The sequence below is a fragment of the Schistocerca piceifrons genome, chromosome 4 (genome assembly GCF_021461385.2).
Source record: "Schistocerca piceifrons isolate TAMUIC-IGC-003096 chromosome 4, iqSchPice1.1, whole genome shotgun sequence".
Lineage (NCBI taxonomy): Eukaryota > Metazoa > Arthropoda > Insecta > Orthoptera > Acrididae > Schistocerca > Schistocerca piceifrons.
The window spans coordinates 721,324,820-721,351,299 of NC_060141.1; the positions used below are offsets into that span (position 1 = coordinate 721,324,820).

The 26,480-nt window shown below is 42.5% G+C and overlaps 1 protein-coding gene across 2 annotated transcripts in view; it reads right to left on the reverse strand.

Annotated features, from left to right (window-relative positions):
• Positions 1-26,480, reverse strand: part of LOC124795238 (vezatin-like) — a 121,004-nt gene that overhangs the window by 70,813 nt on the left and 23,711 nt on the right. For both annotated transcript variants that reach the window (XM_047259166.1, XM_047259165.1), the window contains exons 3-4: positions 6,568-6,633; positions 3,113-3,231 (exon numbers count right to left, since the gene is read on the reverse strand). In XM_047259166.1, coding sequence (XP_047115122.1) covers positions 3,113-3,231; positions 6,568-6,633 — 185 coding nt within the window. The remainder of the gene's footprint in view (positions 1-3,112; positions 3,232-6,567; positions 6,634-26,480) is intronic.

Genomic DNA, 26,480 nt, shown 5'->3' on the forward strand with positions numbered 1-26,480 from the left:
CCTACTTATACTTCCCGAGGAGATCACGAATGTAAAATTAGAGAGATTAGAGCGCGCACGGAGGCTTTCAGACAGTCGTTCTTCCCGCGAACCATACGCGACTGGAACAGGAAAGGGAGGTAATGACAGTGGCACGTAAAGTGCCCTCCGCCACACACCGTTGGGTGGCTTGCGGAGTATCAATGTAGATGTAGATGTAGATGTAGATGTAGAGTCCGCCAAAAGTGCTGACATCAACATCAAATGTAATCGTGTTCTGCATATTGAAACACAGTCTGTTGAAGTTAGAGTAAACGATAAGGTGTGGCAAGAGTCCACCAGTAGCACTGCAAACAAACAGCCGCCGTATTCAAGTGCAGCTAAACAATAGGAGAGCGAATGTCTCAGAACTTCAACAGCAGTCGGCACCACCTGGGGCATGGGAGAACTGAACTGCTGTGGCAGTCAGCCGCACCCAGGGTGAGGCTGACCTGTTAAAATTCCTGTAATCTCTAAATATCTTCTCCCAATTAAATTTCACATGGTCCTATTCCAAATCCCGAGCCACTTTCCTTGATGTTGATCCTGTCCTCACCAAAGGCCAGCTACACACTTCTGTTCACATTAAACCTACTAAAAAACAACAGTACTTACATTCTGACAGTTGCTATCGTTTCAGTGTCAAATGTTTCCTCCCATACAGTCAAATGCCATTTGAGGCAAACATATTTGTTCAGATGCACATTCTTTTCATCAATACATCACAATTCCCGCCTCAGCCTTCACCAGCTGTAATTACCCCACCAGCCTAGTTCAAAAGCAAATTTCCCAGGCCATCATATCCAATCCTGGTACTGCTGATACCTCCAAAAAACAACTTTAGAGCACAGCCCCGGTCACTCAGTATTACACTGGTGTGGAATGTACTAACCAGCTACTTTGACAAGGCCATTACTTCCTAAAATCATGCCCTGAAATGAGATCGATTCTGTATGAGAATAGCTTCTTGTCGCCCTTCCAATCTCCCCAATATTCTTGTCAGACTCTATACTCCTTCTGCATCCATTCCCTTACCCTATGGCTGCTACCCCTGTGACCGTCCCCGCTGCAAGACTTGCTCTATGTACCCTCCTACCACCACCTATACCAGCCCTGTAACTAGCAAAACACACACTATCAAAGGGAGAGCCACTTGTAAAACAACACGTCATATACCAGCTGTTGCGTAAACACTGTTCGGCCTTTTACATCGGCATGACTACCATCAAATTATCAGCTAGGATGAATGGGCATAGGCAGAGGGTGTATGCTGGCTACACGCAATATCCTGTTGCAGAGCATGCTCTACAACATGACAACTGTGACCTCGGTGCCAGTTTCACCGCATACGCTATCTGCATTCTTCCCCCAGACACCAGTTTCTCGAAACTCTGGAGGTGGGAATTAGCGCTTCAACATGACCTTGGTTCTCACCAACCAACTGGCCTTAATTTACATAAATTTATTTTGTCTCAACATTCCTTCACAGCAACTACTCTTTTCTTCACTCTGTTTTAGTTTTGTTCACTTTTCATTTGCTTACCTCATTATTTTTCACTGCCCACCTCTGTTACGAAAAATACACTTACCTTTTCACTATTATTAACTCATGTGCGATGTTTAAGCAATACTCTACGTCTTGCATATTACCCTGTCTTCCACCTTTAAGCTACCAGGTTTTCAAATCTCATCTGGTGCAGTCCCCAACAATCAGTTTTTCCTTCTCATCCCGTCCAGTATGTCTCCAAAGACCCAAGGTTCTGGGTGACTTTCCTGATATCTACACCTTTTCCTAGACCTCTCCAGTCCTTTTCATTCGACCATCTTCCTTCCCCTTCAACCCTTCTGCCAGAAGAAGGAGCCACTGGCTCCAAAACCTCAACTAATTATAACCTCTTTTATGTGCGTGTTCTGTCACGGCTTGGTTTATGTATCCAATTACATTATTTTATCAATTACATTGTCAGAAAGAATCTAATAGTTTACAACTGAGAGATTATACATAAGCTCCTGAAACCTGCCACAGTGTTTAAATACCTAGGAGTTCTCACTTCGAAGCTACATAGCATGGCAGAAACATGTGACATCAGTAGCAGGAACGGCAAATAAATGACTTACATTTGTTGGGGCATTTGTAAAGAAAGTGGCACAAAAGATGCTGGTGAGACCTATTCTACAATATCGCTCTAGTGCTTAAAATCTTATGAAGTGGACTTTGGATAAATTCGGTGAAATGCTGATACGTTTATAACGGATCAGCACAACGCATACACACGTGTTATGGAGATGCTCAGGAAAGTTTAATAACAATTCCAGGATTAAAGTAACAAGGTTCATATGAAAACCTGCTGATAAAATTTAGAGACATAATATTACATAAAGGTTGGGAAATAATTCTGCTGTCTTTGTCATATATTGCACAGAGAGTGTAATCATATTCCTATTTATCATCTTTCTATCTTCTCCAATGAACAGCCTGAAGATAGTAGTGCAGGGCTGATAAGTAGTAGCGATAGGAATGTTGTAGACTTTTTACATCATCACAGAAGCAATGTACACCAACACTGGGGCCAAAAAGGTAAGTGACAAATGTCAGTTATGGTGTCTGCAGTGGTCGCTGTGACAGCTAAGGCAAACACGACATAGTACATATGACAATGCAGTTGAATGACCTTAACATAAATACACAGTACTTCAATCAGTGACGACTAAGCTAGCTACAGCCTTTGTGAACACAAGTGGTTCTTTGTTGTCAAAAGTGATCAACATGTGTCTCAGCAACAAACACATATAATAAGATTTTCGAAATAATGCAGCTAGAAAAATGTGAAGATTTTATTCCACAAACAGTTAAAGACCAACCAGCCAAGGACAGTTAGGCTTGAAGAGAGCTTGTAAAAAAATTGACACTGAAACTTGGGGAAGGCCACCCAGTCTATCTCGTATATGCTCCTACTTTTTTTTTTTTTTTTTTTTTTGCACTGTCATTACCTTACCTTCATCTGTCTACTGCTGTTTTGCCTGCTTCTCATATCCAGATACTAATAAATACAAAACATACTGTAATACATGACACAACGCACACGATACACACCTTAGTGTACGCTGATGTTCTTTATCAATGTCCAAACTGGAAATTAAATTAAAATCTTCCTCAGAGAGTAGTCTGCTTTGTGTGATGATGTCTATGACTTCATGAATTGTGGTAAAATCCTAAAAACAACAGAAATGACAGTAACAATACTAACATTTATCATAACAACAACATAACTTGAACGCTGATAAATGTGCAACAGATAACATACTTAAAGCTAACTGGCATAGGCTCAGCACAAAGCTTCACTATCAGACTGGAAGCCTTGGACCTTCGAGTACCTTAACGCATATGAAATTGGAAGGACGACTGAGTAAATCTCCTATCAATGAGTGTCAATAATGATGGACAGTGCTGGTCACAGCAAAAGTTCCACAGGCAGAAGTTTCATATTATTTCAGCCTGGTTGGAAAGAATGTGTGGGAAGTTCAAGGATGTGGAACAAGCTGACTACCTCCTGTTTCCATCAAGTTTCTAATATGTTTAGATACAAAAGTCAGTAGACATACAAAAATCTGTAGACAATGTCAAGTTTGTGAGTGTGTTCAGTGGGATAAAAAAATGGAAATGTTGTGTGGCTAGGGCCTCCCGTCGGGTAGACCGTTCGCCTGGTGCAGGTCTTTCGATTTGACGCCACTTCGGCGACCTGCGTGTCGATGGGGATGAAATGATGATGATGATTAGGACAACACAACACTCAGTCCCTGAGCGGAGAAAATTTCCGACCCAGCCGGGAATCGAACCCGGGCCCTTTGGATTGACAGTCTGTCACGCTGACCACTCAGCTGCTGGCATCTTTTAAATGCATGGGAATAAAATATCCAAATTCATTTTAGGGAATTGTGTTAGAGAATTGTGCCTGAATTTTAAATGAGTAATGTCGGTTTTGACGCGGAAAGCAGGAAAAAATACATTGAGAACAATGAAACATGTTTTTCTATGGAGGAGAGAGAGAGAGAGAGAGAGAGAGAGAGAGAGAGAGAGAGAGAGAGAGAGAGAGAGGTAATAACTAGTGACTCTGGCCAATAGTATGAAAAGAAAACTTTTTACTGTCATTAAACTTACAGTGACTCATAAATATCCCAAAATTATAGTTTGACTATTTCTGTTGTCCTGATGTGGCTAACAGAAGAGACACAAGTTTGATTTGCCTGAATATGGCTACACAAGTAAAATTGCACAATAGTGACGGCCATAAAATAAAAAGATAAATATAGAAGTCGAGCAGTCAGCAACTTGAAATCAATGCTGAACATGAAGGTTGTGATAATTAACAGAAAAATGCTAGGAAGAACTGTGGATCAATACCCAGACTTCAGATTTGCAGTTGGCACTAACCCACTGAGCTATCTGGGGACACCATTCTATACAATGAAACATAATTTACTTCTGCATTACAAATGTAATAGTATTCTCAGAGAAAATCATTATCTATATGGCACTGTACACCACACCATACTGCACCAAACAATATGAATGCACATCCTCTCTTTATTGTCAAATAAGTACATCCATTTTTTTCTTCACAGTTTTCTGTGTTTTCTCTGATTAGCCAGCCTCTGAGTTGCTCATTGCTTCTTACAGTAGTAACAGAGATCACCTGTGGGAGCACATTAGTTGGAAATTCCGAATTACTCGCCAGTCCACCTGATCTACTGATCAGCTCTAGAGATGGTATATAGATTTGCATTGGACAAAGATGGGCTGAAAAATTTATATCTATTTCTATATACATATTCCCCTCAAGCCAATATCCAGTGCACAGCTAAGAGTATCTTATACTAATACTACAATATTAGCAACTTTCAGTCTTCGCATATGGAGAGGGGGAAAAAGGAAGTCTATATGTCTCAATTCAGCTCCTAATCTCTCATTATGTTCATGGTCCCTACACATTATATGCAATAGAAGCACCAGTCCTCACCAAATATTAGTTCTCTAAATTTACTCAACTGTGTTTCATGAGAACGACATTGCCTTTCTTTAAAAGATTCCCATTAAGTTCTGCTAGCATCTTTGCTACACTTTCTCATTACTATACTGACTTCTTATGGGCTTAGCAATGTGTTACCAAATTCACTGGATATCTGCACTAGCATACTGTGTTTTTATCTAACCTAAGAGCCTCTCAACAAATCTATCGCTTTCATTCACCTTCCCTACTACTTATTAATTTCATATACTGGCATATTTCATACTTCTCTGTACTATTCCCCTGTGACCAGATGTTAGAAAAATGTACACAGGTTCTGCAAGTTAACCACTAATCTTTTAACTACATACTAACAGTGTTTCCAAAGTAATTGTCTCAACAGTTACCTGACATTTTTTAAGGAAACCTCAGAAAACTTAAGTCTAAGTAGGACATATGTGTCACAGGTTATATGAATTAATCTGAGGTATCTCTGTGTGCAATTGAATAAATGAAATTGTTGGTGGGAAAGTATGTGTATAAAGATTGTGTGCTGTGCTGATGATGTCTTATACTGTCTCAAGCAGAAGTACAGCTTCAACAAAAACGAAGCACACATGCTGTATAAGATCAACACACTGCCAATGAAGATACTATGTAACAAATTGAGGAGAAATTTGTACAGAAAAACAAATTGCATTTATTCAGTTGACTAATGTAATTTCAAAATCATTAACACAATATGACTAGCCAGTGGGAATGCTGAGAATTGTATGAAGTAGTTGTACTCACATTTCTACATTTTTACACATTGAGTTACACCTGCTGCTGGTGCAGTATATTTCTTATGTCTGATACAAAACAAATCAGACTGATGCTGCAAATCTATATACTTGCCAAATAAATTCAGTTAGTAGTGCTTGCCTTCAAAGTCAGACACATTTGCCTACAGGACAGTGTTGTCCATTCCTCCTACTGCAGAAAACATTTCTGCATGTGATTTTCCTTCAGGCTGTACAGGGGCTGAGTAGTTTTTGTCTTCTGATGGAGTGCAGGCTCATCTGTAGTACACTACATATCTACTACCACTGAATCACAGCATAAAAATGCAGTTAAAGCTCAAAAACAGTAATGCACTTGTATGTCATAACAGACACTTCCTTAGCAATCCAAGCAGTCTTACTCTGTTTGTGTTGAGATAATCATCATCAGTCACTACAGGCAACAGTTTGTGGAGGAAGCATGTGACTTTTTTTTAAATAAATTCATCACTGGATGCACATATGTTTTGACTTCACATTTTGCAAATTATAAGTAATGACTCACTGGATATTTTTCTGAATTTCGATTAATACTCATATAACATTGACAGTTATGCCTAACCTAAAATGTTCAAATTCAAACACTTCACAGATTTTATGCTAAAGCAATGAAACTGCATCTACCATACATTTTCCACTTCTACATGATTAATTACAATTGCAAGAAATATTACTGCACATAAAGCAGTGTTAGTTACCAATGAAAGTGCAGAAAAACTTACCAGTCTGTTTATTCCCCACCAGTTTGAAGTAATATACTTCCTCACATCAATTTTATGCCACAGGGACTGAAACAGAAAAAAATCTCTAAGAGACTCAAGGAACAAGCATAAGTATATTGTTTATCAACAGGAACATATACTAACTATTCATGAGGTCACAACAAGCACATTTGGTACAAAATTTAAGTATTTTTGAGTCAAACATTCTTTTCTTGTAATATCTTAAAAAAATTGAGAGTCGAAAGGCGGGAAGAAAATTTAATATAGACAACTTTGATAAATGAAAAAGTAAACCATGAAATGGAGAAGGGCTGGATTTCATTTTATAACATGTGTCTTATCAAGCCTAAACAGGTAATGTTTTGTGAATGTCAAACAGTGTTTCATGAACCCTTTGACTGTGGCTGACTGCTACAGCAGTCCGACCACGCCGTGCCCTGGGTGCGGCTGACTGCCACAGCGATTCAGTGCTGCCATGCCCCAGGTGCTGCTGACTGCTGTTGAAGTACTGAGATGTTCCCTCCTCTCCTATTGTTTAGCTGCACTTGAATACGGCATATGTTTGTTTGCAGTGCTACTGGTGGACTCTCGCCACACCTTATCATTTGCTCTAGCTGCAAAAGACTGAATTTCAATATGTAGAACACGACTACATTTGAAGTCGATGTCAGTGCTTCTGGTGGACTCTCATAGCACCTGTATGAGTGATTTGCTTTAAACACAACAGATGACGCTACTGTGATTTCTGTTGAACTGTAATTTCGCACCTTTCTGCGAGAGATTACTCTTGGTTCAGATATCAGTCGGCTATCATTCGTTTATGTTTGCATAGTGAATTTACGTACTGTGATGGCATGTAAAAAGCTGCTCACCTCCGAAGAGATAATACAGATGTTGATGGAGAGTGACTCTGAAGAATCGCTGTGCTCATCAATAGACAGCGATTCAGATGAAGAAGATTCTCTTACAAATAGTTTACAAAATACAGACGTTGTTGATTCTCATTCATCTCTGTCTGTAATTGCTAGTGCAAAGCCTACAACATAGAGAGGAAGTCCGCAGCTGGGTACTTCTATTCAACATTCATCATCTTCAAATGAAGACGCGCAGCGACCCACAAGAATGACAGAAAACAAATGGAGTAATAAAAAAACTCTTAATTCTTGTTTTGAGAGACTGTAGAAGTATATCACTATTGTAAACGTCTTTATTTTTATATACATTATAATAAAAATGCACTTCACACGAAAATGAAGTGCAAATATTGTAAATAAATACCCCCCAATTCTTCCAAAGCCAGTCCACATACCAGAACAAAACAGAAAGCCAAAAAACAGTGAGCGTGTTGGAAGCATTGCGCATGGCGAGTGTGCCAGAAGCACTCTGCAACCGAAGAAAGGTGAGTGTTGTGAAAATGCAGCACACGAGGCATGACAATGCAGCACACGAGGTGCGACCGCCAGTGTTCTGCACAGCAGTCAAAGTGTTAACATGTGACATGTATCATTGTAGCAAATATGTGCAGATGAATATCAACAAGTTAACAATGTGCATCAAACTTTAGGAGTTAGGTGTGTAAAATCATTTCCAACTAAAGGCTATGATGAGGGTCCTTCTGATAGTACTGAAGAAATTACACAAATTAAGTATGTACACTGCCAGTTGCACTTCAATAGAAATTGCTAGAAATCCAAAAGACAATGCCAATGTAATAAAATCACTTTTGGGACAATTGAACCCACTGGGTAATCTGCCAGGAGACGAGGCAGGCAGGATAAGATGCAGGGCTGGTAAGTAGTAGCAATAGGAATGTTGTAGACTTTTTACATGATCACAAAAGACATCTTCAAATCATATCAATGACCTCTAATTTACATTGTGTGGGCCAGTGTATCTTGTCATATCGCTTGTCAAAATTCAATTCCACGGATTCAGAATAATGAAAAAATCACCAACTAGGTATTTTTTGTGATCCACTTCATGCATTTGGTTAAGCAGGGGATGAAGTTCTCCTACACAAAAGATTTAGTTTTATAGGAAAATGGTTTGAATCATACTTAACAACAGGAATGCAAAAGATAATACTGAAATAAGGAATATTTTAGTAACCGAGGGATGAATCATCAATGGAGGGTCACACAAATTAACTTTGGATCCATTCTTATTCCTCACATATGTGAATGGCTAGCCACATATTTTATATCGGGTAGAGTAGTACTTTTATATATAGTAAGGAAATTTCAGGCAGAATGCAAATCTCAGGAGCAAAGGACACCATTCACTGAGTAACAGAAGAATTCCCCCCCCCCCCCCCCTCCGATACACACACACACACACACACACACACACACACACACACACACATACACACACATTGTGCCAGCTGGACACACAATACTGGGATTGCAATTCGGCACGTGGACAGAGATGAAGGGTTGTATCAGCTGGGGTTGGTAGGCACAGAAAGAAGCAGGAAGTAGGAAGAGGGGTTGGGGACAGATAGCTAGCAGTTCAATGGGAGGCAGCAGGTGTGCAGAATAGGAATGTGGGAGAGAGCGGTAACAGCTGCATGGGCTACACACACAGCACTAAAGTATCGAAGCTGGTGAGTTTGTGTGTGGCATGATGCAGATGATGTGTTGGCATGGACTGGGAGGGGGCGATGGGACAGAGGAAAGAGAAACTGTTCGCGGGGAGTGGAGACAGTGGTTAGTGGAGACTGAAGACAGGAGAATGACGAAAGCAAAGGATGTATTGCAATGATAGCTACAACCTACATAGTTAAGAGAAGTTGGTGCTGGAGGGAATGATACAGACGGCATGGGTTATGAACCAGCCCCTGAACAGAAGCATCTTGTGCTCAGCAGTGTGGTGCACCAGTGGGTGGAAACACTCTTCTTGGCCACAGTATAGTGATGAATGTTCACTCTGGTAGACAGCTGGTTGGTGACAATGCCCTGTGCACAAAACGCAGCAGAGCTGGCATATTACAATTCTGCTTTCACATGTGGCCCTGCCTCTGATGAGATATAATAAGCCTTTGAAAGGACTGGAGTAGGATGTGCTGTGTGGGTAAATCAGGCATATCTTGCACATGGGTCTTCCATAGGGATATGACCTTTGTGGCAAGGGACTGGGAGTGGCAAGGGACTGGGAGTGGGTGTGGCATAAGTAGGGGCCAGGATGTTATGTAGGTTGGATGGGTGACGGAATACCACTTTAGGAGGGCTGGGAAGGATCAAGGGTAGCATGTCCCTCATTTCTGGGCATGACAATAGTTTAAGTCATAGTGAAGAACATGGCTCAGCTGCTTCAGTCCAGGCTGGTATTTGGTGATGAGGGGGCACTCCTTTGCAACTGATTCTTGGGGTTCGTGGGATGACAAGGAATGTGCAAGAATATGGTGTACGCAATCTGTTTGCGTAGCAGGTTTGGAGGGTAGTGCCTGATTCTGAAGGCTTTTGCAAGCCCTTCAGTATACTGGGCAAGGGCATTCCTGTCACTGTTGATACCCCATACACAGGTGGCAATGCTGTATGGGAGCAATTTCTTGGTGTGGAAGGAGTAACAGCTATCAAAATGCAAGTACTGTTGGTAGCTGGTGGGTTTTATACAGACGGAGGTATGGATGGAGCCATCAAACAAGTGAAGGTCAAAGTGCAGGATAGTGGCACAATGGGTTGCAGAGGACAGTGTGAAGCAGATGGGGGAGAGGGTGTTGAAGTTGTGGAGGTATGAGGATTGGTTGCCTTGAGCCTGGGTCCAGATCAAAGATATCCTCAATGAATCAGAACAAGGTAAGGGGTTTGGGAGGCTAGGAAGGCATCCTCTAAAAGGCTCATGAACAGGTTGGTATAGGAGGGTGCCATGTGGGTGCCATTGGCCGTGTCATGGATTTATTTAAATACCTTCCTTTCATGGGAGAAGCTGTGAGTGTGAGGGATGTTGGAGTATGGGGAGGTGGCAGCAACAGTGGCAAGTAGTGATCCTGGTGATAGTAGGGTGAGAATCATGAGAGTCAGGGAAGGAAGTTGTTTGTATCTTTGAAATGAGAGGCAGGACTGCCAACATTTGGTTGGAGGTGTTGATCGACAGGATCAGAAATTCTTTCAGTGATAGTAGAGAACAAGCTGCAACGAAGCATCCAGGTTTATTGAGTTTGGGAAGCATGTAGAAGGGGACGTGCGGAAAGGTCATAGGAGAGAGGTTGGCGATAGAGTCAGGGAAAATATTCTGTGACGGGTCTATGAATTTGAGCAAGGACTGGAGGTTATGCTGGACTTGTGTGATGGGGTCACAATGTCATAGCTTGTAGTCGGATGAGCCAGTTGGTTGGAAGAAGCTTTCCATCTGTAGTCATTGTAATTCGTAACAATAATGGTGAAGCAGTTGTCTCCAGGCAGCATCATTAAATCATGGCCTGTTTTGAGGTTGTGAATGGCTATCCTTTCTTCTGATGAGAGGGGCCTGGGGGAGGATGGTGAGACCAAGCTGGAAGTAAGGAATTCTTGGGGGATGGAGGGGGGGAGGGTACTATGAGCTGGTATACAGAAGGTTCAATGTTGCACTCAGGTTGGCTTTGGTCAGTGGGATTTGTAGCAAAGAAAGGGATCAAGAGAAAGAGAATAGGTCTGACTAGTCCAACAGTGTTCAACTTGGGTGTTGAATTCGATGTGCTGCTCCTGGACAGGACTGACTCTTTTGTAAGACAGAGGATTTTGATGGAAAGGTTGACAATGGTGTTTTGGGTTTCTATGGATTCTGGATTTTGTGGAGTATTAGGAGGGAGTTTTGGAGGATGCAGCAAATTAAAAAGGTCAGCAAAGCACGATATGGGGCTACGAGTGGTTTAAGGTGGTGCTCACTGTGAATAGGATAGGTATTGATGGGTAGTGGTGCTTCAAGACAGAAGAAGGATGTCAACAAGTCTGGTAACTCATCTATAGCTACACATATACTCCACAATCCACCACAAGTTTCATGGCGGAGGGCACCTTGTACCATTACTATCCAATTCCTTTCCTGTTCCACTTACAAATGGGGTGGGGTAACGACGACTGTCTATGCACCTCTATCTTGTCTTTGTGGTCTTTAAACTAAATGTACATTGGTGGCAGTACAATCATTCTGCAGTCAGTTGCAAATACTGGTACTCTAAATTTTCTCAATAGCCTTTCACAAAAATAACACTTTCTTCCCTCCATGAATTCCCATTTGAGTTCATGAAGCTTCTTCGTAACACTCTAGCACTGATCACATCTACCGGTAACAAATCTAGCAGAATGTCCCTGAATTTCATTGATGTCTGATATGGTTGGGATCCTGTCAGTTGGACATATTTCCAATTTTGACTTTTAGGACAATCAGTTTCATGTCACAAAACACAGTCTTCTTTGGCTGCCGACAACAAGTATTTGACATTACAGAAAATGAAGCCCCCGAGTTATCTAATGCCCAAACAGGTTTGCCGTCAAAGATATTTCCTGATATCTTGGTAAGTGATGCCAACAGAGGATTTTCATCTGTGGTGGCCTCACCTCCATCGGTGGTCACCTCACTCGATTTTATTGAATTTGAGGGCTAGGCAAGTGGTAAGCACTTCTGTACGGCAACAGGAAACAGCTACAGCATGCTGGAAAATGACTTCATCCTGGGTACAGTTATGTGCCTTGTCCCACAAGTTTCGTCAGCAGTTGACTTGTCTATAGGTCTGTTGTGATGGTCGATGTCTTCAGTGCAATAGTTGTCCAACACTCATCTTGTTTCTCTGCAGTAGTGCAAAACATGTCTAGGTCACCCACAGTGAAAATATACTGGTGTTTTCTAATCTGTCCTACAAATGACCGTTGTTCTGCAGGGCATTATGCTTGGTGGATGAATTGGTTGTACCTGTGTTAGTCAGATACCTGGCTGCCATTTGAGGGCTACAGCATGAGTCGGAGTTGACCAAGTCATTTGCCTAAGACTGGTGCTAAAGACAGACAGATCTCTTCTTCAACATTTTCCATTGCCTCCTGAAATATGAGGGTCTACATTCATGTCTGGTACCCACTGCATATTCAGTCCAACATTTCTAGCTACCATAAACTGATGTTTGTCTTCTCTTAGTATCTAGTGTGTGTGTGTGTGTGTGTGTGTGTGTGTGTGTGTGTGTGTGTGTGTGTGTGTTTTGACTTCACAAGTGCTCAATGGCAAGGTTATCAGGAATCTGAGACGTTTCAAAAGGACTGAATAAAGATAAAATCGTTAAAATTGTTGCACACAGTGAGGATGAAATATACAAAACGACACTTGTGCACTCAATCCCACATCACTTGCATTCACTCACACAATAACTCTATCTCATGTCTTAAGACAATGGAGAAAATGCTTAGGTTGTTATACTAGCAATTGAAACACAAGCAAAACAGCAGAGGAGCTAAAACAACAGCACTGGCAAATGTGACTGACTATTCACTTAACAAAAAACATGGGTGAGCCAGATACCCTGTTAACACATTAAGACCATCTCCCTAAGATCTTGGGAAAACTGTTGGACAATGAACAAAACTTTAAAAACTCTAACTACATTTACTGTGCAGTCGCTTAAAATAGAGGGCATGTCTGTCAGCAAATCTCCTGCTACCCTCTGGCCTGAAAATAAAACACAGTCTGATAACATGTGGTGCATAGTGATCTGTACACCACAAGCACCAAACACTGCAGGGTCTCCTCGCTGGAGCAAGAAGCCATGCATCATATGGCTGTGGCCTATGCAAAGATAAGTAAGGAGGACCTTGTTCCATCAGTGTGATCGGAAGAAGGTATGCCACAGCAGTGTTGTGGGCTTTACTAAATGGAGCTTATTGTCTGTCATTTCCAACCACAAATTCTTCCATCAACGCAAGACTGTGTCTCAACAGCAAGGGAATAGCATGAAGGGGTATGAAACACCACAATAACTGAGGATCGCTACTTGCCTCCTTGGATACTACATCCACCCTGCAATACCCTAGTGCCCTGGTACCCAGCAGAAGACACCTCATTCCCTAGCCTTTGTAGACAGAAGAGGGCATCCTGGATATTCTGGACTACTTTATCTGCTGGGTTTAAGCTTTTTAGAGAGCGTAGGGCACTCGGAGAACTAGAATAGACAAGGAATTTAGTACTCTAATCACACCTCATCTGCTCCAGTGATAATTCTGTGTTGAAGACAGTAATGTCTTGAGGCAGTCGGGCATTGAGGATAAAATCAGCGAAAACAACAGAGCAATCAATGAAGTCCCCATGTTTCGCTCCATCTGTAAACACAGCTGTAGAACTGTGTTGCTCAGCTAAAATGTCCTTAACTAATGTGGAGAAAAAGCATTCCACACACAGATGAGCAGCTGCATAGTATGCACATGAATTCAGAGCTGCAAGGAACTTACATGCCTGGCACATCATGAGGAGTTGCTATCAGACTGTAAGTGGTAGTTCACTAGCCTCAGCACAGAGACTGGGCAGGGCATGGGCTAGTTGTGCAAGAATCCATGGCCAGCTTAATCCCCTCATAGTGGACAGCATCAATAATCTGTACATAAGAAGGCCTGACCAATCTATACACTGTGCAGCCCTAGTGACAGATGCACAAAAGCCATATAAAACTGGAAGAGACATGCTCCGCCCGCTCCCCAAGGTCTGTGGCTAAGTCACTTCATGATATCCAGTGTCTTCAGAGGGCTTTCAGGTCTTTTAGGTGTGGCAACCACAACACTTTGGAGTCAAAACACACACACACACACACACACACACACACACACACACACACACACACACACACACAACTTATCTGCAGAAAATTGAAGACCTGTCTTAGCAGCCCACATGCCACTTGTCTAACCTAAGTTGCAACTGACAAGTCACTGTTGCAACACTGGAGGAGGAATAGGAACAGCAAAAGCGTCCATAAATAAGGAATGTTGTACAGAGCTCCTTACTTTAGATGTGATACTGTTTATGGCTAGGGCAAAGAGCACAACACTTAAAACACTGCCCGGAAAAATACCATTCTCCTGCTCAAAACGATCCAACAGTATGTCACCAACACGGGACTTAAAAATCTGCTTGGACAGGAAAGACGGTATGAAGATGGGGAGGTGGCCATGAATGCCCCATTGGTGAAGCTGCTCTAGAGTACTATGCCTCCAACTAGTTTTGAACGCCGTACCAATTTCAAAGACTACATTGAGACAGTGATGTTTATGTAACAAAGGCTGCTGAATAGCCACCTCTAGAAAGGTCAGGTTGTCAACAGTTGACTGAAATCTCTGGAACACACATTGAGAATGGCTAAAGAGCTGCTTGGTCTCCAACAACCAGACCAGATGACAGTTAAGCATACATTCCAGGGCCTTTCCAATACAGCTCATTAAGATAATACTCCAATAACTACTGGGACATATGGAGTCCTTTCCTGGTTCGAGGAGAGGGATCAAAACTGCCTCTCGCCAAGAGTTGGGGAAAGTGACTTGTCTGCCATATCAAATTAAAACATTTGAGGAAAATTTCCTTGGATGCTGTAGGCAAATGTTGAAGCATCAGTACCAGGTTTTGTTGCGACCGGGCGCAGTATAACAAGTACGAGGGCAGTTCAATAAGTAATGCAACACATTTTTTTTCTGAAACAGGGGTTGTTTTATTCAGCATTGAAATACACGAGGTTATTCCCCAATCTTTTAGCTACACAACACTGTTTTTCAACGTAATCTCCATTCAATGCTACGGCCTTACGCCACCTTGAAATGAGGGCCTGTATGCCTGCACGGTACCATTCCACTGGTCGATGTCGGAGCCAACGTCGTACTGCATCAATAACTTCTTCATCATCCGCGTAGTGCCTCCCACGGATTGCATCCTTCATTGGGCCAAACATATGGAAATCCGACGGTGCGAGATCGGGGCTGTAGGGTGCATGAGGAAGAACAGTCCACTGAAGTTTTGTGAGCTCCTCTCAGGTGCGAAGACTTGTGTGAGGTCTTGCGTTGTCATGAAGAAGGAGAAGTTCGTTCAGATTTTTGTGCCTACGAACACGCTGAAGTCGTTTCTTCAATTTCTTAAGAGTAGCACAATACACTTCAGAGTTGATCGTTTGACCATGGGGAAGGACATCGAACAGAATAACCCCTTCAGCGTCCCAGAAGACTGTAACCATGACTTTACCGGCTGAGGGTATGGCTTTAAACTTTTTCTTGGTAGGGGAGTGGGTGTGGCGCCACTCCACTGATTGCCGTTTTGTTTCAGGTTCGAAGTGATGAACCCATGTTTCATCGCCTGTAACAATCTTTGACAAGAAATTGTCACCCTCAGCCACATGACCAGCAAGCAATTCCGCACAGATGGTTCTCCTTTGCTCTTTATGGTGTTCGGTTAGACAACGAGGGACCCAGCGGGAACAAACCTTTGAATATCCCAACTGGTGAACAATTGTGACAGCACTACCAACAGAGATGTCAAGTTGAGCACTGAATTGTTTGATGGTGATTCGTCGATCATCTCGAATGAGTGTGTTCGCACGCTCCGCCATTGCAGGAGCCACAGCTGGGCACGGCTGGCCCACACGCGGGAGATCAGACAGTCTTGCTTGACCTTGCGGCGATGATGACACACACTTTGCCCAATGACTCACCGTGCTTTTGTCCACCGCCAGATCACCGTTGACATTCTGCAAGCGCCTATGAATATCTGAGATGCCCTGGTTTTCCGCCAAAAGAAACTCGATCACTGCCCGTTGTTTGCAACGCACATCTGTTACAGACGCCATTTTAACAGCTCCGTACAGCGCTGCCACCTGTCGGAAGTCAATGAAACTATACGAGACGAAGCGGGAATGTTTGAAAATATTCCACAAGAAATTTCCGGTTTTTTCAACCAAAATTGGCCGAGAAAAAAAATGTGTTGCATTACTTATTGAACTGCCCTCGTATCAAACACTGTCGTTTCCAGCTCCCACATGGAAAAAGGGTAGTTGCAAGACTCGGAACTGGTGCATCTGAAGTTCAACTTACCCCTCTCTACAGTTGCACGGTAGCAGCAAAACACCAAATCCTGGGTGGCATTGGCAGTATTCTGAGCAAAATCTCTGCCACGTCTGAGCAATGTCTCTGGGCATAGTTTGGAGACACCCCTGTTTCAGCACTGCTGCTGCAGGTAAACTAATGACTGTGTTTACCAGCCTGATGGCTCCCATACTTTTGTAGAACAAGTGTAACGGTTGACGGAGTCCAAGAACGTCTGCCACAGTTGTTGACCCAAAAGGCTGTGACGTTGTCTGCTGTTGGGTGGTACTTAAATCACCAAAGAACAGGATGCCTGTCCCATTGCTGAGCGGCACTCACCAATCCACCAAGGAAAAGGTTGCCTCCTAAGATGACTTGAGGACTTTATGAGATTGATAAGTCAATGGCATGACAGATCACTCGTGTAATGTGGTCCACTCATTACCGAACACTGCCATGGTATTCAAACACAGCCATCTGGCTGAACAATATCCAGTTAGCCCTGCTGTCCATTCATTTTGATGGTGTCTGTTCAGGTAGTGCTCCATCCAGTAGGTGGATCACAGTGAGAAGTGTTCACTGGAATGAAGGTCATCAGCTGCTTCCCAATGAGTGGAGTCACCAAGCGTGGTAGAGCAGACAAGAGAGGTCGATGGCTGATGACAATCCAGTAGCAGCTGAGAATTTAGTGGAACTGCCCATAATGAGGATGTACAGCACCTGTGACATCATGACATTCTCCAAGATTCAACCCCTAGGGCAAGTATAGTGCAAGCCCCATAATACATTATGGGCATTGAAATCACCCAATAGGAGGATTGAGCAGGGTAGTTGTTCAATAAAGTCTGTGAAGGCCTCAGAGTCAACTGCGTCCTGTGGTGGTAAATACAGGGAGCATGTAGTGATCTTCTGACCCACATGAACTGTAACGACTATAGCTTGCAAGTCTGTAAGCAAGGAGAGAGCAGAGGAAAGGTGTGTGTTACTGACGAACACACCAACTTCTTCCTCGGCTCTGCCCCAGTGAGGTCATCCTTTCAGTGGAGGGTACAGCCCCTAGGGCCGGGGTGTCAGTGGCTTTAAAAATCTTTCTCATGAACAAAGGCACAAGAAGTGTGCATATGTCAGTAGATTCACCTCCTCCATGTGTCCCGAACCCACTAATGTTCCACTGAAGCCATCTCTCATCAGGGTAGGATTTTTATCCTGTCTTTCCATCACAAGGGAAGCTTGCAATGTGTGGAGGCTCAGTCTTGGGTTGAGATGATTGCCCAATCCAACGTCATGGTCCATTAGCTATACAAAAGAATCATGAGAGATGCCAGAGAGGAAGATGACGACATCGTCAGATTGTTTACTTTCCAACCTCGTCATTGGTGGGTGCCTGGGCTTTGATTTTTTGCCCTGGGCTTCAGAGATACTACCATGGCTGTGGTAGTGGCAGCACTGGATGATGTACCAGACTGAATATTTGGAGGGGTCTGCAATGTCTGGAACCACTGCCTTTTCCAAAGTTCTGTGGGGAGGAACAAACATCAAAATAACTACAGTTTAACAAGTGCACTGACAAATGCAGGTACTAGTGCTGACACTAGTAACCTCTGTTTGGGTAACATCATCAGCTTTCTGCACTGGCTGTTTACGAACTGAAGCAACGGAGATAGTAACATTGGGGGCAGCATGGCTTTATACATCTTTCTGGCCTCACCATCTGGGGGGGCGCTTTGTAGTCTTCAACTTGTGTATCTTCCATTCTTCGTTATATACATTGCAGTCCCAAGTCCACATAAGGTGAGTCCCAGAGCAATTAACACACACTTCAAAGGAGATGCACAGGCAACTCCTTGGTGGGCGACCTAACCATACTTGCCACAAATGGCTTCTCTTGTGGACACAAGAGTACTATGCCCAAAATACTGGCATCTGCAGCAGCACATTGGGTTGGGGACATAAGGTCGTACTCTTAGGCAAAGAAAGCATACCTTAGTGTGCTCAGGAAGTTTCGTGCTCTTGAACATCAGGGTAGAGGAGTTGGATCTTACTAGATCCCCGTTCAGCCTTTTCATTACGTTTTGTACATCAGCTTTACTTTCTGGAGCCCACTCACCTTTCATTTCCTCCTTCGGAATGTCTACCAGATCCCTGCATGTCCCAACATCTCTGCTGTAATTCAAGATGGTGTGTAGTCCAGTTTTGATGGTATACTGTATACCAGCATGTGTTCTGTTGCTAGAGATGATACTTTTAGAATGAACTCCTGAGTCAGGAGGACTGTCTACATGAACGATCTTGTTTGATTGGGTGTTGGCACCTACCAGCAGCCCACTCTTTCCACTAAGAGTAGGAGAGAATTTCATGGGTTCCATTTCCGTTCCACTACCAGCTAGGGAAATACCGTATTTACTCGAATCTAAGCCGCACTCGAATCTAAGCCGCACCTGAAAAATGAGACTCGAAATAAAGGAAAAAAAAAATTCCCGAATCTAAGCCGCACCTGAAATTTGAGACTCGAAATTCAAGGGGAGAGAAAAGCTTTAGGCCGCACCTCCAAATCGAAACAAAGTTGGTCCATTGTAATATGAGAGACAATTTAGGTCGAATGAATGACGATACAGCTACAGTAGTTTGGTTCGAGTCGTAAGCTTAGCAGTTAAGCTTTACCACGTAGCCATTGCTATGCGTCAGGCGCTCCGTCCGTATTTATACGGGTACCCTTCCTTTTTCACGTGCTTCGTCTGGTTTGAATCGATTGCTTATTTTGCTTTGATCTGATAAATGCCGTTTTCTTTGTTATAGGTGTTTGCGTCACTCTTAAGCTGAAAATGCATTACTGCTGTGTGTCATGCATTGTTTGTCGCATTCTGATAGTGCGTGTTTACGGCCTGTCGCGGCTCGCGGCATGGCTTGCTTTTGTGCGCGCTACCGCCGCGTACAATTAAAAAAAAAAGAGGAATCGTCTCCTTAGCGAAACAATGGCAAGAGACTGCTATTTGTTGTTACTTACACTGCTGCTCTCTTTGATAATGATCATCAAGAATCAAATAATAGACTGCGTATGATAGAACATGTTCTGAACGAGAGTTAGGCGAAAATTTTTCTCCGTTTGAAAATCTTTGCGGCCGCTTCTTTAGTACATCAAACTCTGCACAGAAATTAGTCATCTTATATTTAAAAATCTAGTCACTTGCCGTGCTTCATTTCTGACTGTATCACAATTAGGCATAAGAATAATACGAATATAAACATGACACGATACGTATATTCTTCCGCGTTTGCTGTTGTCTCACTCTAGTTTCGTAGTTTATTAGGCAGACAGGATTTACATGAGATAGCAGCAAACACGAAAGAATACATGGCAAAATGTTTATATTCGTATTATTCTTATGGTGAAGAGAATACAGCATGTGATTCAAATTTCATCAGGTTCCTATTAGCAACCATCTCTTCTCACAGATTTGAAAAAAATTCAGAACGTAGAGTTGGCCATATTGACGAACATCCAAAACAGTCTTGCCAGTCAGATTTTCGTAGTACACTGAAATTGTGCTACATTCGAAGATGAACAATACGGAATTTGTATTTACTTCGTTGGATCATGTATGAAAATGCAGTGGTCGAAACTCGCGGCGGAGGAAAAAAAAGCTCGTCTTCCACTTTTTTTAAAAAAATTTATTTACTGACGCAGAGGTTTTGGCGCCAGTATTCATCTTTGTGCCTACAAAGCATGCCTTCGCAGCGCTACATATATTCGACGGCAGAAGTTAGTTGTGGCGGCACGTACCAACATTTTTCATAACTTCCGCTTGCTTTGCACTCGATTCTAAGCCGCAGGCGGTTTTTTGGATTACGAAAACCGGAAAAAAAGTGCGGCTTAGATTCGAGGAAATACGGTAAAAGCCCACCTAGACAGAGACCCACATGCCTAAGCAAGCCTGGGTCCCCCAGAGGTTGTCTGCTAATAACTGTTCCACTTAAACAGCCACTCATCTCGTCAGCATGCAACACCTTTTTAAATAAAAGTTTTTTGATAGGGGTTTCTGCTATCCTCACAATACGGACAGTGAAGCCAAGCTTGACTGCCAAGATCCTTGTTCCCTGCCATGCGGTGACAGGTAATGATCAAATGGTCATTACTTCATTATGTCATTATGAAATGAAAAACTGTCTGTGCGTGGTTTCCACCGACATTTGCTGCCTACAAGAGCCTGAAAACTAATTTTGCAGTCAGCCAGAAAGTGGTGGAGTACATACTGACCCTAATATTTAGTCTGCTAGTTCACATTACTCTTTATGCTCACTGAAAGAAAATTTTCCTACGTGCTATTTACTCGGCAGGATCAGGAACTATGAATGAGTTTTAACTAACTGAAATATTCTGTAAAAGTTCACAAACACAAAATGTAAGTCTTAGTATTGTAACTAATATCCCTATCAGAAACAGTACTATTAACAGTTCAAAGGTGACCTCTAAGGGAAGTTCCAAGTAAAATGGTCTATCACCCTGATTTCGAATCACCAAAAGTTAATTGCTCACCTTGAAAGTGGAAAATAATCTCACCACTTGCCATGCAATTTTGTCAACATTAAGGGTAGCACACAAGCAGTTACTTCCATGAAATCTAAATGACTCAGGACAGTGTACAGTCCTCATGAGCTCACTACCTAATTTTACCGAAAATGCATGCACGTCTGCCCAGCTCTGACATCATCTGAGGCACAACACACATTGGCATTTGACTGATGCAGACAGTTTGCTATCTCGGTGTAAATTGTGTCCTACCACTGCCTCTCTGGGGGTATTTTCATAGGAGCACAGTGGATCACCAAAAGGAACATCTGTCATCAACCACCCTAGGCACAGGTAACAGTATCTAAATGGCCCCTCTTTCTCAGACACGTTTTGAAAAATAGTTATTTTAATTTTCAATTTCACTCTTAAATTATGGTGCAATCCTTTCTATGTTAAGCACAAATGGGTTACGATGATGTGTCACTGGCAGTAGTGAACTGGGGTATGTCCAGGCACGCGTGTTTTCCTCTGTACCTCTCACAATGATACAGTGTTTGTTTAGCCCCACTGAGACACACAACACTCCACCTCCGTGCTACATCGTGGTTGCTGAAGCATGCCCAGGGCTTATGGTGATAGAGGACTGATAGTGATTATTAGCCCCCAGCTCAGGAACCCAAGGGTAACCAAGCCCGTACCCACAAATGAATTCTGGGTCCCAGAGGGGCTTTCCTTGCACTAAGCACACTTGCTGCTGATTATCACCAAATGTTTTCTTCAGTTCATACTGAAATTTCACCTACTGTTGATCTGCATCATCCAGGTAAAAGTACACATCTGCTAAACACATCAAGTCACCCCACCTCCTGTATTTGGCGACTCAGTTGGATCATTTCAGACATTTTGTCTGGGCGTCTCCGAAAAACTCTGATGGATACCCTGATGTTCAGTTGACTTACTTTTTTTGCAATCCTTTGGTCTCCTGAATACAAGGACCTTGAGGATGATGTACTGCTTGTATTCCAGTCCCTATCTGTGTAAGGAATGGCTTTTCCATTGCCTAATTGGAGCCGCAGTGGTGTAGGTGTTTTGAAGTACCAGCATATCCATCAATCATCATGTCTAACCCACAATACAGTCCAAATCCAAAAGCACAGTTGTCAATGAAGTACAACACTACGCACAGAGCACATTTATTATGAACACCCGTGTACAGACAGAACAGCACCTAACTCTTGGATGAGGAATGCTGCTATTCATACAGATACTGAATATTCCCAAATATACAAACAAGAAATTTTGAGATCCTTCCAGAAATGGTAAATACTAAATAACAAATAATTACTGGTGGTCAGGTTTGAACTAGTGAACTGTAGCACTCCAGCCAGCGACACTAACCACGAAGCCATGTTGCACACAGCACTTGCTCACTCATATCAGGGCATAATGGTTGATAAGTACTTTGATTATCCATCATCACGCCCTGATATAAGGGACATCCTACCCAAGATTTTTCCTACTTCTCCTTCAGTGGTGTTCAGTCACTCAGCCAACCTCCACAATATCCTAACTCCATCAGGCCACTCCCAAACCCAACCCCTTTCCACATGTACCATATCCCTGTGGATAGCCCAGGTGTAAGATCTGCCCGATCCATCCACCCAATTCTTCCCATTCCAGTCCTGTCACAGGCTTATCCCACCCCATCAGAGGCTGGGCCACTGTGAAAGCACCCATGTCGTGTACCAGCTCTGCTGCACTCATTGCTCAGCTGTTTCTATTAATATGACTACCAACCAGCTATCTGCCACGATTAATTGCCACTACCAAACTGTGACCAAGAGCACAATGGGCCACCGTGTTGCACAACATGCAGCTGAACATAACAAGCTGTGTCTCAATGGCTGCTTCACAACACAGGCTGTCTGTATCCCCCTTTCCACCATCAGTTTTTCTGAACTGCACAGATGGGAGTTATCCTTACAACACATTCTCCACTCCTGAAATCATCCAGGCCCCAGGCCTCAAATTATGGTAACCCATTGCCTCCCCCCCCCCCCCCCAAAAAAAAAAAAAAAAAAAATTCTGCACCTCTGTCCTATCACCTCCTCCCAACTCATGTCCACTCACCTTCACTGTGCGCTATTGTCTGCCAATGCAGCCACCAATCTTTCCTCCTTTTCTGCTCCTCTCCTTTGCACTCCCTTTTCTTTCCTTCCCTTTCCTCCCCCCCCCCCCCTCCCCATCCCCCATAGATTGTTGTTACTGTTCGATGCATTACAGCTTCAGTTTTGCGTGAGCAACCAGAGATAGTGGTTATGTGTACAAGAGATGTACTTGCTTTTGTGAAAGCACATGTGTTTTTCTTTTCTGATGAAGGCTCTGGCTGAAAGTTTAAAGTGTAATAGTCTTTTCAGTGTGTATGTCTGCATCTCAATGTGTCAGCTCTACAGTGAGTAGCAACCTACCTTGCAAATAACTTACTATTCCATCCTGGACTTTCCACTGTTTGATATAAGTATTAACTTTGTGATACGTGTAATATATTAAGTTCGTTACAAGTGCAAGTTCTGTAATGTCAGATGTACGCAAATAAACAAAAATTCATTGCACAGATAACCCTTCAATGTAACAACTAAATACAATAAAAAAATAATCAAAATGTTAAACAGATAGAATAAAAATACGGTCAAAACTTATGTTTTGATGAGCACTAAAATTATATTTGTCCCTTGGTGACCACCTTGACAAACGTATTATGTTGTTGTTGTGGTCTTCAGTCCTGAGACTGGTTTGATGCAGCTCCCCATGCTACTCTATCCTGTGCAAGCTTCTTCATCTCCCAGTACCTACTGCAACATACATCCTTCTGAATCTGCTTAGTGTATTCATCTCTTGGTCTCCCCCTACGATTTTTACCCTCCACGCTGCCCTCCAATACTAAATTGGTGATCCCCCGATGCCTCAGAACATGTCCTACCAACCAATCCCTTCTTCTGGTCAAGTTGTGCCACAAACTTCTCTTCTCCCCAATCCTATTCAATACTTCCTCATTAGTTATGTGATCTACCCATCTAATCTTCAGCATTCTTCTGTAGCACCACATTTCGAAAGCTTCTATTCTCTTCTTGTCCAAACTATTTACCGTCCCTATTTCACTTCCATACATGGCTACACTCCATTAAAATACTTTCAGAAACGACTTCCTGACACTTAAATCTAGACTCGATGTTAACAAATTTCTCTTCTTCAGAAATGCTTTCCTTGCCATTGCCAGTCTACATTTTATATCCTCTCTACTTCGACCATCATCAGTTATTTTGCTCCCCAAATAGCAAAACTCCTTTACTACTTTAAGTGTCTCATTTCCTAATCTAATACCCTCAACATCACCCGACTTAATTAGACTACATTCTATTATCCTCATTTTGCTTTTGTTGATGTTCATCTTATATCCTCCCTTCAAGACACCATTCATTCTGTTCAACTGCTCTTCCAAGTCCTTTGCTGTCTCTGACAGAATTACAATGTCATCGGCCAACCTCAAAGTTTTTATTTCTTCTCCATGGATTTTAATACCTACTCCAAATTTTTCTTTTGTTTTCTTTACTGCTTGCTCAATATACAGATTGAATAACATCGGGGAGAGACTACAACCCTGTCTTACTCCCTTCCCAACCACTGCTTCCCTTTCATGTCCCTCGGCTCTTTTAACTGCCATCTGGTTTCTGTACAAATTGTAAATAGCCTTTCGCTCCCTGTATTTTACCCCTGCCATCTTCAGAACTTGAAAGAGAGTATTCCGGTCAACATTGTCAAAAGCTTTCTCTAAGTCTACAAATGCTAGAAACGTAGGTTTGCCTTTCCTTAATCTTTCTTCTAAGATAAGTCGTAAGGTCAGTATTGCCTCACGTGTTCCAGTATTTCTACGGAATCCAAACTGATCTTCCCCGAGGTCGGCTTCTACCAGTTTTTCCATTCGTCTGTAAACAATTCGTATTAGTATTTTGCAGCTGTGGCTTATTAAACTGATTGTTCGGTAATTTTCACATCTGTCAACACCTGCTTTCTTTGGGATTGGAATTATTATATTCTTCTTGAAGTCTGAGGGTATTTCGCCTGTTTCATACATCTTGCTCCCCAGATGGCAGAGTTTTGTCAGGACTGGCTCTCCCAAGGTTGTCAGTAGTTCCAATGGAATGTTGTCTACTCCCGGGGCCTTGTTTCGACTCAGGTCTTTCAGTGCTCTGTCAAACTCTTCACGCAGTATCGTATCTCCCATTTCATCTTCATCTACATCCTCCTCCATTTCCATAATATTGTCCTCAAGTACATCGCCCTTGTATAAACCCTCTATATACTCCTTCCACCTTTCTGCCTTCCCTTCCGTGCTTAGAACTGGGTTGCCATCTGAGCTCTTGATATTCATACAAGTGGTTCTCTTCTCTCCAAAGGTCTCTTTAATTTTCCTGTAGGCAGTATCTATCTTACCCCTAGTGAGACAAGCCTCTACATCGTTACATTTGTCCTCTAGCCATCCCTGCTTAGCCATTTTGCACTTCCTGTCGATCTCATTTTTGAGACGTTTGTATTCCTTTTTGCCTGCTTCATTTACTGCATTTTTATATTTTCTCCTTTCATCAATTAAACTCAATGTTTCTTCTGTTACCCAAGGATTTCTACTAGCCCTCGTCTTTTTACCTACTTGATCCTCTGCTGCCTTCACTACTTCATCCTTCAAAGCTACCCATTCTTCTTCTACTGTATTTCTTTCCCCCATTCCTGTCAATTGTTCCCTTATGCTCTCCCTCAAACTCTGTACAACCTCTGGTTCTTTCAGTTTATCCAGGTCCCGTCTCCTCAAATTCCCACCTTTTTGCAGTTTCTTCAGTTTTAATCTACAGGTCATAACCAATAGATTGTGGTCAGAGTCCACATCTGCCCCTGGAAATGTCTTACAATTTAAAACCTGGTTCCTAAATCTCTGTCTTACCATTATATAATCTATCTGAAACCTTTTAGAATCTCCAGGGTTCTTCCATGTATACAACCTTCTTTCATGATTCTTGAACCAGGTGTTAGAGCATATCTGTGCAAAATTCTACTAGACGGCTTCCTCTTTGATTTCTTCCCCCCAATCCATAATCACGCACTACGTTTCCTTCTCTCCCTTTTCCTACTACCTAATTCGTCACCCATGACTATTAAATTTTTGTCTCCCTTCACTATCTGAATACTTTCTTTTATTTCATCATACATTTCTTCAATTTCTTCGTCTTCTGCAGAGCTAGTTGGCATATAAACTTGTACTACTGTAGTAGGTGTGGGCTTTGTATCTATCTTGGCCACTATAATGCGTTCACTATGCTGTTTGTAGTCGTTTACCC